The sequence below is a fragment of the Prionailurus viverrinus genome, chromosome B3 (genome assembly GCF_022837055.1).
Source record: "Prionailurus viverrinus isolate Anna chromosome B3, UM_Priviv_1.0, whole genome shotgun sequence".
Taxonomy (NCBI): Eukaryota; Metazoa; Chordata; class Mammalia; order Carnivora; family Felidae; genus Prionailurus; species Prionailurus viverrinus.
In genome coordinates this window covers 27,929,127-27,941,410 of record NC_062566.1, presented here as the reverse complement: position 1 = coordinate 27,941,410, position 12,284 = coordinate 27,929,127, and the positions used below count along the sequence as shown (strand labels likewise).

The 12,284-nt window shown below is 39.4% G+C and overlaps 1 protein-coding gene across 2 annotated transcripts in view; it reads left to right on the top strand.

The window, feature by feature from the left end:
• The first annotated feature begins 323 nt into the window (after window positions 1-323).
• REC114 (REC114 meiotic recombination protein) overlaps window positions 324-12,284 on the top strand; it is a 106,032-nt gene continuing 94,071 nt past the window's right edge. For both annotated transcript variants that reach the window (XM_047863364.1, XM_047863363.1), the window contains exon 1: window positions 324-482. In XM_047863364.1, the coding sequence (XP_047719320.1) occupies window positions 324-482 (159 nt within the window). The remainder of the gene's footprint in view (window positions 483-12,284) is intronic.

Here is a 12,284-nt window from a genome sequence, read left to right as displayed (position 1 = left end):
GTCCCAGTCTGAAGGGCTGGACCGTGACACAGGCGGCCTGAGGGAAGGTGAGGGCCTCAAGGATGTAGAGGAGAGGCCAACTACTATCTCCTAGAGTCCCAGCCCCTCCTCAAGGTGGAAGTTACTATCTCCACTTTGCCAAGGAAGAAGAGAAGGTCACAAGGGTTCAGGTGCCCACAGCCTCAGAAGCATGCAGGAGTCTTCGGGCCCGTCCATTGGCTTCCACTAGTGGGGGAGGTGGGCTTTGGGCCGTCTCGCTTCCTGATTGGTTGGCTGCGCAGATTGGCAGGTGCCCGCCTGCAGTGCACGTCGGGAAGCTGAACATGGCGGAGGCGGGAAAAGAGCCTGCAGGCCTCGCGTTCCCGGGAGGAGGTGCCACCCAATGGCCTCTGCAGCGGTATGGACGCTTCATGCCCTCAGGCACCGGAGAGCCTCCTGGTCCTGGTCAGGGCGCTGGGACAGCCTCTTCCCTCACATGGAAGGTGAGGCCTGAGGGAGGGAAAAGCCGCGAGGCGCTCACTCCCGTGGGGTAGGTGGGGGAGGGAGGGTAGACCGTGGCCAGATGCCACGCAGGGTTCAGTCCTCGAATGCCATGCAGGCAGGAGGAGGGGACACCGCGGGACTGACAGGAATGGCTACAGCTAACAGAAAAAAAAAAAATCTATGTAATATCTCATGTTTGGACCCAATACATTCTCAAAATAATTATGCAAGGGAGTAGTCATATATTTAATATAGATTATTTACTGAGCGTCAATTATGTGTTAGATTTTATTCAGGGTGATGGGAATATATCATCAGTGAACAAGATCGAAATGGTCCCTACCCTCATTTATGTTAACAGTCTAGCGGAGGACACAGTATTTATCCAAATAACTTTGTAATTATTAGACCGGTTCCATACCCCTTATGTGGAAGCAATGGTTGAATAGTCCATAACCAAGTTGTCACACTACAGGCAGTCAAGCACTCCCACAGAAGAAGGACTAAATTTCAATCCTTGCTTTGCCACTGAATTTCTGTGACCTTGGTTAAGTTATGGATCCCCTCTGTACCTTATTTAACTTACCTTAAAATAGAGATAGTAATAGTAACCACTTCATAAGGCTGTTGTGAGCAATGAATAAGTCAACATATATACATTACTTAAATCAGTGCCTTATACATTTATAGAAGGGTTTGCTATTATTATTTTCTGTTGTGGTCGTGGTATGTTTGGTATATTTTAACGCCAAGCGTTGCTAATCGTTCAGTTCCTTTCGATCTGGTTTGACTTAGTTGTGGACCCTGAAGTTTTGGATTGTGCCTGTGCATGTGTATGGTAGTGTGATTTGGGTAGCAATGGGTAGGAAAAGAGTAAAAGAACAGATATTTCAGGTAGAGTTTGCAGCAAATGCAAAGGCCCTACACCTGGAAAACCTCAGCGTGTATAATGTATGGAGAAAATAAGGCTGGTATTTAGAGGACAAAGGGAATGATAGCATGAGGCGAGATTGTCTGGAGAGGTATACAGGTGCCTTGTGAACATCATCCTAAAACAAGCTGGAAGCCACTGAAGGGTTTTAAGTAGGAGAATCTTCATATTTGAAAGATCATTGGCCGAAGTCTGAAGACAGAATTGAAGGGGAATAGGAGTAGATTCAGGAAGATCACTTAGAATGCCATTGCAGCAGGCAGGTGATGATGACTAGAGTGGGAGGGGGTGTTGGAGAGGATGACAGTGAGGTTGGGGAAATGGCATATTGAAACTATATTTTGGAGGCCAAAATGATAGGATTTGGAGCTTGATTGGGTAGGAGTGGTGAGAGTAAAGGACTTCTGGGCTTCTAGCAGGAGCAACTGGGTAAATGGTAAAGGAATCGAGAACATTGGAGGAGGAACAGTGAGAGAAAGATCCAAGGCTTCAGTTTTGGATGTATTGAGTTTAAATGTGTTTATGAAACATTCATATGGAGATGTTGAGTCGGTAGTTGGGTATACTGGTGTAGAAGAAAGATCTGGGTGGGAGATGTAAATATGTTATCAGTCTGAAGGTGGGTCAACAGCATGAAGATGGTATTTATAGTTACGAGATTACATGAAATTCCAGGACCAAGTCCCAAGATAGTCCAACATTTGTAGGTCAGGTAGAGTAGACAGAGTCCCTAAAGAAGACTGACAAGGGACAGGGAGTTGGGAGGCACCCAGGAGAAAGCAGGTCTATCAAAGCTACAGAAAGTTGTTTTAAGAGGGAGAGAACAGTGAACTTTGTTGAACGATGCTGCAAAGTAGAGAAAAATGATAACAAAGGGATGTCAGTTGGATTTAGCAACATGAAGGTCCTTATGGTCTTTACTAAGAGAAGTTTCAGTGGAGTGAAGTGGTGCAAACCAGATGCAGTGGGTTGAAGAGTGACAGGTAGGTGAGGGAGTGGAGCTAACATTCCTAGATCATTCTTCTGAGAGACTTGGCTGTGGATGAGAGTAGAGATGGGGCATAATGAATTGTTCGCCAAATTTTTGAATATTATAGCTAGGGACACTACTTAAAGCTTGAAATCAATATATCTAGGGCCATAAAAAGGGAGTTCAATACTTAGTTGTACTCTTGTAGAATGCTGTCTATATTCTGGAAAATTATATAGGCTGCAAATGCAAAAAGGCATGAGTAAAGTTAAATAGAAGGATGACTGATCTATAATTGTGTCTTATAAAAAACCTGGGCATGTTTGAGGACATATTTAATTTCTGAGATTGCCCATAACATTCCTTCACACCTTCTCTTAACACCCCTTCAAACTCTTTCTCCCAAGGCATCCGTGTTGGGTGCGTTGGCTCAGATGTACACGGGTAACTCTTGGATTCTTATTCTGCAGCCCAGAGGCCATGGACATTTGGCTATTGTAAGGAGTTCATTGTTATTGCAGTTATTTTTCCCTTCTTTTTGCAAAGCTCTTCATAATTGCTTATGAGGAATGGCACTTTTCAACAGTTCTCAAATGTTTGGCATAAAGCCACAGCTCCAGTGACAAGAGATGAAGTTGGCTTTTGCAGTGCTTTTGAAAACTGAACATTTGTACCTTCCTTTGAATCTGTGCTGAAGCATCCTACCTGCTGTGATCAGTTTCAGCCTAGGTCTGTCATTTTTCTTTTTGGAAAAGCGAAAGAGAAAACAAGATTTGTTCTATTTTATGTGCACTGTGACTATTGTGTAATAGTAATAATAAAAGATGAGCCATCTAAAGAACTGTACTAAGTCCCATGTGAATTTCTTATTTTAAAACTATGTGGTACCTGCAGTAAAAAATATGTGTTAGGTAAAGCATAAAAATATATTATTGTGGAGGATAGAATCATTCTGGTCGTCTTTTCCCTAGGGAACTTTCTTTTTTTTTTTCCCCCCCTAGGGAACTTTCAAGTTCAACCTTGGTTGAAATTATTTTGAATTTTTCATTTTTTTCTGAAATTATGGGGGGAACTGATCTGGTATTGTTCTATATAGTTGTTTAATTACACAGAAGATTTTGTCACAGTGGCCACATGCTAATGCTCACAAAAATGTTGACTCGAGAAAATATGGATAGTACAACAAGTCTTCTAAGACTTGAAATCATGGTTGAGAGGGGAGGTCAAGTCTGAGACATAAATATTATATAGAGAACATCTAATATATGTATATCAATTGGATTTACTTGTCTGAATTAAATATTCTTTAAAAAAAATTTTTTTTTTTTTAAATTTTGAGGGTGGGCAGGGGCAGAGAAGGGGGAGAGAGAGAATCCCAAGCAGGCTCTGCACTATCAGCACAGAGCCCCATGCGGCTCAAACTCACAAACCAGACCGTGAGATCATGACCTGAGCTGAAACCAAGAGTCAGTCGCTCAACCGACTGAGCCACCCAGGTGCCCCTGAATTGAATTATTCTTGATGAAGAGTTACTATCTGGAGATAAGTCAATCAGTGTTTGGAAGCAAATAAACTTTTTGTAATACTGTTAAAAAAAAAAAGTATGGAAAAAGATCAAGAATTTAAAACTTTGCTATTCAGGTTTCATTGTGCATAAAATCACTTGGGGGAGGGGGTACCTAGGTGGCTCAGTCAGTTAAGCATCCAACTTCAGGTCATTCAGGGTTCATGGATTCCAGCCCCATATCGGGCTCTGTGCTGACAGCTAAGAGCCTGGAGCCTGGTTCGGATTCTGTATCTCCTTCTGTCTCTGCTCCTTCCCCACTCGTGCTCTCTCTCTGTCTCTCAAAAATAAATAAACGTTAAAAAAAAAAAAAAGAACTCACTTGGGGATTCTTTTTTAATGCACATTTGACTCAGTAGGTCTGGTATGCAGAATAAAATTCTGTAGTTCTAACAAGTTTCCAGGTGATGCTGATGCTCTGGTTATAGAACCACACTTGGAGAGGCAAGGGTTTAGAAGACCTTGAATGAAATGGGCAACCATACAGTAAAATTAATAAAATGAATTTATGGAGTTATGAAGTAAGGCAAGTAGATTCATAATGAAAGTGCAGATGCTTTGTTAATAGGGTTAATATTTAAGCCATCTGTCATTTAAGTGGAATGAGCAAATGAAATACAAACTTGAACTTGATTTTATTTTATTTATTTTTAAATTTTTTTTTTACGTTTATTTATTTTTGAGACAGAGAGAGACAGAGCATGAACAGGGGAGGGGCAGAGAGAGAGGGAGACACAGAATCTGAAACAGGCTCCAGGCTCTGAGCTGTCCGCACAGAGCCCAACGCGGGGCTCGAACTCACGGACTGTGAGATCATGACCTGAGCCGAAGTCAGATACTCAACCGACCAAGCCACCCAGGCGCCCCATTGAATTTGATTTTAAATCCTTACATCTGTTAGCCCAAGCCTTTCTGAAAAGATTATCACAATAACAGATTGGTCCATTTTGTGTATTTTACGTCTGAATATAATTTGTTCTACTAATTTCAGAATAATTTTGAAAGGTGGTGTTAATTGTAGGTTCCTTTTAAATTAAAGTTTTATCACGTTTTTCAGATTTCAGGATTTCTTAGACATGCCCTAATTGGTTGAACCTGACAATTTCTTATTTTTTCCCTTTCAAAGGGAAAAAAAAATCAACCTTTAATTTTTATAGGAGGAACTTAAAATAATTGCCCTACTTAGAAATTAAGAAACAGAATATGAAGTTTGTACTTGAGATGAACTACGAAATGCGGATTCAACATAAAATATACTTCGGGTCCTCTCTATAGTGGCCTTTTTTTTTTTTTTCCATTGTATTCCTAGTGCCTAGATACTAACTAGCATATGATAGTTGCTCAGTAAATGTTTGAGTGTATGCTAATTTTTCTAAACTTTCCTTATGATGATGTGATAATTATGACATGATAGCTACTGTTTATTCAGTGTTTACTTTGGTATATTTCTTATAGAAGCCCTATGAAGCAAATATTATCATACCATTTTATAGATAAGTAAGCCAAAATTCAGAGAGGTTCAGTGGCTTGCCCAGGAACAGAGATAAGAGTTTATTCAGAGTCTGGTTTTTCTGCCTCCAAAGCTTGTGCTTTTAACCACTATGCTGTTTGTCTTTGAAGAGTTAATATTTCATATGGGGAATAACAGTTCAATTATGTAGATGAGGGATTTTTTAGATTAATGCACAGGGTGAAAATGATAAAAATGACAGTTTTTTTTTTAAGGAAAATTTAAGATTCAGTAAAACCCCAAGAAAACTATTTTTAAAATAGCAAAGTAGTAGTTCTTCTTTACATGACTGGTAATTTTTGATTGGATGCTTAATGTTGTGAATTTTACCCTGTTGGATGCAGGATATTTTTGTATTCCTATAAATATTCTTGGCTTTTCTGGGATAAGTTATCTGGAAACAGTTTGATCCTTTCAGGTCTTGCTTTAAAGCTTTGTCAGGTGGGACCAGAGCAGCATTTGATCTAGGGCTAATTTTTTCCTCACACCTGAGGCAAAACTCTTCGGACTATCCTACCCAATGAGAAATTATGAGGGTTTTCACCTGAGCTGATGAGAACAGGCACTATCCCCTGCCCTATGTGAGGTCTCTGGATTGTTCTCTTAAATCCTTTCAGGTGTTTTTTTGCCCAGCCTCACACACACACATACATGCTGAAGAGTTGAATCTCTGCAGGCATTGGGAGTTCTTTCTCTGGTATTCTGTCCTGTGAACTGTAGCCACACTGTCCTTCCTGCACTCACAGCTCTATTCCCTCAACTCAGGAACACCTCACCTGGTTCTGCCTGGGCTCCTCATCTTTCTACTTTGGCCTGGAAACTTTCTCCAGGCAGTTGTAAGGCTCCCCTTTGTTTCCTGTTATTTCTCAGGAATCATGTTTTTTATTACCTAATATCCAGTGTCTTGAAAACTGTTGTGTCCTCTGATTTGCCCTGTTTTTTTTTTAGTTGTTTCAGGCAGGAAGGTAAATTCGGTCCCTGTTATTTTGTTGGCCAGAAATGGTGGGTCATTTGATTTGGTTCCACTTTGTCATTCTCCACTTCAGTTCATCAATTCAACAAAATATTATTAAATTATCTACTGGGTACTTAGCATTTAGTGAGGCACTGGAGAGGCTATGGAGCTGTCCTTATGTTTCATCATGATTTTTTTTTTTTTTTTTTTAGCATTTATTTATTTTTGAGAGAGAGAGTACATGCCAGTGGGGGAGGGACAGGGAGAGGGAGACGGAAGATCTAAAGCAGGCCCCAACACGGACAGCAGACAGCCCGAGTGGGGCCCGAACCCATGAGCTGTGAGATATGACCTGATCCGAAGTTGAAGTCGGATGCTTAACAGACTAAGCCACCCAGGCGCCCCTCTTCACGCTCTTAAAATAACAGAGCATCATGCACAGGATAACAAGGATGGGTAGCGCCTGATCATAGAGCAGTGTTTCTCAAGGTGTAATGGGCACATTGCTTTCAACAGTGTCTTGGGGTCCGTGCTGAAAATGCAGTTTTGTGGTTCCTGTGCTAGACCTAATGAACCAGTCTCTGGGAGTGATGCTCCAGGTTATGTTTATGTACTGCAATCCATTCTCATGCTCCAATTCTGAAGGAAGGGTGGGGAAGAAGGAATAACTGACAAAGTAATTGATACTATGTAGCTGTTTACAATTTGTAGAGTATTTTTGTAAACCTCTTCCAATTCTCACAACTTTTTAGATCTGTCTTACTACCATTTTATAGAGGAAGTTGAGGCCTGCCCAGGTTAAATGGCTTGCCAGAGGTTTTACGTAGGAAGTAGAAGAATTCGTTCCAAAACTCAAGTCTTAATACAAGCCAGTCCTCATTCTGTTGTACACTGCTGCTTCCTACATTGGTATTTTCTCTTAATGTAGATGTAGGAATATCATTGAGAGTTATTATTCTTTCATGCAGCTTGCTTTTTTTAAATTTTTTTTTCAACGTTTATTTATTTTTGGGACAGAGAGAGACAGAGCATGAACGGGGGAGGGGCAGAGAGAGAGGGAGACACAGAATCGGAAGCAGGCTCGAGGCTCTGAATCATCAGCCCAGAGCCCGACGCGGGGCTCTAACTCATGGACCGCGAGATCGTGACCTGGCTGAAGTCGGACGCTTAACCGACTGTGCCACCCAGGCGCCCCCAGCTTGCTTTTTTTAAAGAGTTAACAGTTATGTTTTGTATTAATTAGAATTGATATTGACTCTGATTAACAATATAAAATAACAGTGGATTAAATGAGATGAAAGTTTATTATTCTCCACATAAAAGTTCAGGGCTGATATGACACTCCACAGTGTTAGGAACTGAGGAGCCTGTTTTGTTCCTCTGCCCCGTGTGGCCATGGTCAAATAGTCCAAGATAGAATTGATACTCCAGACAGCTTGGTGGAGAAAGGGATCAAGAAGTCAAAGGATATAGACATGCTGTCTCTTAAGGAAGATTTCCCATAAGCTGCCACTTGATACTGCCTCCTACGGCACAGTGGCCAGGACTTGGACCTGAGGCCATTGTAACTGCATGGGCAGCTGGCATATGTAGTCTGTATTCCACAAGATCATGTGTCCAGCTAAAACCCAGCAGTTCTGTTACCATGTAGAAAGGAAAATGGATATTAGAGAATAGCTAGAACTCTGCCACACACTCTTCTGAATCTGGAGACTGCTAAAAAATGAAGGCTTATTCCTAGGTTCCCTGGTTGGAACTGAAAGGCATTTTCTAATAACAATAGCAATAACCAAAAAAAAAAAAAAAAAAACCCTGTTATTTAGTGCATAATTGCTGTGTGGCAATAGGTATGTATCATTACTTGTTTGTTTGTTTGTTTTTGCTCTGGGTGTTATGCTGTTGTAATTGTTTTTATTGTTACTATTAACACTTAGCATTTCTATGAAACAGCAAAAACACTGAATTTTATAGTTTGGTAATGGGTATGTAGCAGGATCACTTTTATTAGTATATATACTCTACTAGTTTGTTGAAATAATTTATGAGGCACTTTAGCTACCAAGAGGGAAGCAGCTGATAGCCTGCTTAGCAGTTTTGCATGTTTTTCATATTTTGTAATGCATAAATTTCTTAGGGCCAATATATACAACTGTGACACTTTCTGAGGGGCCTCAAAAGCAGGAAAAAAAAAAAACCCTTAAGTACATAATTTGTCACATCTGAAGAGTAATGCTGTTTTAACCTTTCATCTAAGTATATTTGAAATATTTTTCTATATTTTCATATATTTCTTTTAACTGTTTTCTTTTTAACTTTAGTGTTATAGTGCAGTCTTGCACAAATACATGCATATAAAATATTAGAATATAAAAAATGCATGTATCTGATTTAACCAATGTATAAACTGTGCCTGAAAAATGAGCTTGTAATAGATAGGCTCTATATCTTAGTGCATCCTATTGTATTGATGTCAAAACACCACAATAGACAGAGGTCAGGTTGATGTAAACCTCCCCCCCAGTTTTATTGAGATATAATTGACATATAACGTTAAGTTTTTGATACACAACATAATGATTTGTGAAATGATTACCACAGTAAGTTTAGTTAACATCTGTAACCTTACATAGTTATACATTTTTTTCCTTGTGATGAGAAGTTATAAGATCTACCCCCAGCAGTTTTCAAATATATAATCGAGTATTGTTAGCTGTAGTCATCATGTTGTATATTGTATCCCCAGAACTTATAAGTGGAAGCCTGTACCTTTTGACCATTTTCACCTATTTTGCCCACCTCTATTCTCCACCAATCTGTTTTCTGTTTCTATGAGTTTGGCTTTTTTTTTTTTAGATTTCACATGTAGGTAAGGTCATGCAGTATTTATCCTTCTGTGTCTGGCTTATTTTACTTAGCATAATGCCCTCAAGTTTCATCCATATTGCTTCAAATGGCAGGATTTCCTTCTTTTTCATGGCTGAATAATACTTCATTGTGTATGTATAAGTCTCAAATTATCTTTATCCTTTCATCTGTCTCTTGATCCTTAGATTGTTTTCATGTCTTGGCTATTGTAAATAATGGTGCAGTAAACATGGAGGTGCAGATATCTCCTTAAGGTAGTCATTTCATTTTCTTCAGATATGTACCCAGAAGTGGATTTGCTAGATGATGTGGTGGTTCTTTTAATGTTTTTTTTTTTTTTTGAGGAACCTCTATACTGTTCTCCTTCATAGTTATACAAATTTACATTCCCACCAACATTGTACAAGGGTTTCCTTTTTTCCATATCCTTGCCAGCACTTGTTATCTCATGTCTTTTTTATAATAGCCATTCTAACACATCTGAGGTGATAACATATTGTGGTTTTGATTTATATTTCCCTGATGGTTAGTGATATTGAGCCCTATATCATGTACCTTTTGAACATCTTTGGGAAAATGTCTTTTCAGGTCCTTTGCGCATTTAAAAATTGGATTATGTGCTTTTTTGCTATTGAGTTATATGAGCTGCTTGTATATTTTGGATGTTAGCCCTTTGTTAGATATGTGGTTTGCAAATATTTTGCCTTATCCATTGGTTGTCTTCATTTTGTTAATCGTTTCTTTTTTTATGCAGAAACTTGTTAGTTTGATGTAGTCTACTTGTTTATTTTTGCTTTTGTTTCTTGTGCTTTAGTTGTCATATCCAAAAAAATCATTACCTAGACCAGTGTCAAAGAGCTGTTTCCCTGTGTTTTCTTCTAGAAGTTTTATGGTTTCAGGTCCTACAGTTTTCAGTCCCTTTTGAGTTAATTTTTGTGAGTGATGCAAGATGGGGTACTAGTTTCATTTTTTTTTTGCATGTGAATATCCAGTTTTCCCAGCACCGTTTATTGAAGAAACTGTCTTTTCTCCATTGAGTATTCTTGGATCCCTTGTCAAATATTACTTGACTGTATATGCATGGGTTTATTTCTAGGTTCTCCATTCTGTTCCATTGGTCTATGTGTCTGTTTTTGTGCCAATACCGTGCATACTTTTTTTGATGACCTAAATCTTAAGCCACATTTAGGTTAGAAACTAAAAAGAAGAGAAGATGTGAACAGGATAAATGTTCTCTCTGACAAATTAAAATTAATGTCTTTTTCTCTGATGACTTGGTCATTAGAGATAACATTTTTCTTTGAGCTTTCCATATTGTGCTAATGTGAACATTTCAGTAAAATGCTAAATCATCACTCATTAAAAATATTTCCCAAGAACCAGAAATAAGTAATTTCTTTTCTCAGATGCCTGGATTATACTAGGCATTATGATATTTGGAATTTGTAGAGTTAGGACACTGCATGTAGTATTCCTGTGCTTTGTAGTAAGCTAAATGCTTTCCTTAACCATAATTCTACCTATTCAACAAAGAAAATGGAAGGCTCTTATAAAACTTTTTGTTATAAAGAAATTCAAACATAATCAAAGATAGATAAAAGAGTATAGTAAACTCACATGTATGTATCACCAGCTTCAATGGTTATCAACTCATGACCAATCTGGTTTCATCTATATCCTGTGTCCATTGTGTTATTTTGAAGGAAATCTCAGACAGCATACCATTTCATCGATTATTTCAATTACCTCTAAAAGATAAGGGACCAGGGGCGCCTGGGTGGCTTGGTCGGTTAAGCATCTGACTTTGGCTCAGGTCATGATCTCACGGTCCGTGAGTTCAAGCCCTGCATCGGGCTCTGTGCTGACAGCTCAGAACCTGGAGCCTGTTTCAGATTCTGTGTCTCCCTCTCTCTCTGCCCCTTCCCTGTTCATTCTCTGTCTCTCTCTGTCTCAAAAATAAATGAACGTTAAAAAAAAAATTTTTTTTTAAAAATAAAAGATAAGGGACCAGTTTTTGTTTTATTTTATTTTTTTTAGAGAGAGAAAGTGTGCGCACATGTGCACATGCAAATGAGCAGGGAAGGGGCAGAGAGAAGGAGAAGGAGAGAGCATCTCAAGCAGGCTCTGTGCTATTGGTACAGAGCCAGACACAGGCTGGATCTCACAAATCATGAGATTGTGACCCGAGCTGAAATCAAGAGTCCTGACAATCCGACACTTAACTGACTGAGCCACCCAGGTGCCCCTGGATGCTGACTTTTCTTTCTTTCTTTTTCTTTCTTTTTTCTTCCTTCCTTTCTTTTCTTTCTTTCTCTTTCTTTCTTTCTTTCTTTCTTTCTTTCTTTCTTTAAAAATGTTTATTTACTTATTTTGAGAGAGACAGAGAGTGTATGCACACACATGTGAGTGGGGGAGGGGAGAGGGGAGAATATCCCAAGCAGGTTCTGTACTGTCAGCATGGAGCCTGATGTGGAGTTCAGACTCACGAACAATGAGATCATGACCCTAGCCAAAACCAAGAAGAGTTGGATGCTTAACGAATTGAGCCACCCAGGCACCCCTGGATGCTGATTTTTAATAACTGCTCAAGGTGGGGTGCCTGGGTGGCTCAGTTAGTTAAGTGTCTGATTTTGGCTCAGGTCATGATCCCGTGGTTTGTGGGTTTGAGCCCTGAGCCGGGCAGAGCCTGGAGCCTGCTTTGGATTCTGTTGCTCTTCCTCTCTCTGCCCCTCCTCTGCTCATGCTTTGTCTTTCTCTCTCTGTTTCTCAATAATAAATAAACGTTAAAAAAATTAATAACTGCTCAAGGAAAGGTAATTGGTATTTGGTTTGGATTTGGGAAGGAAAGACTGTAAGGATGCAAGCTACCGTTTTTCCTAACTCCTTAGAAACTTCTAATTAGACAATTTCAGAATGTATGAGCATACTTTTAAGATCTTTTAGATGAAGGATTGCAACAAATATTTGAAAAATAGTATTATATACCCAGATATTTGTGTAACCCTC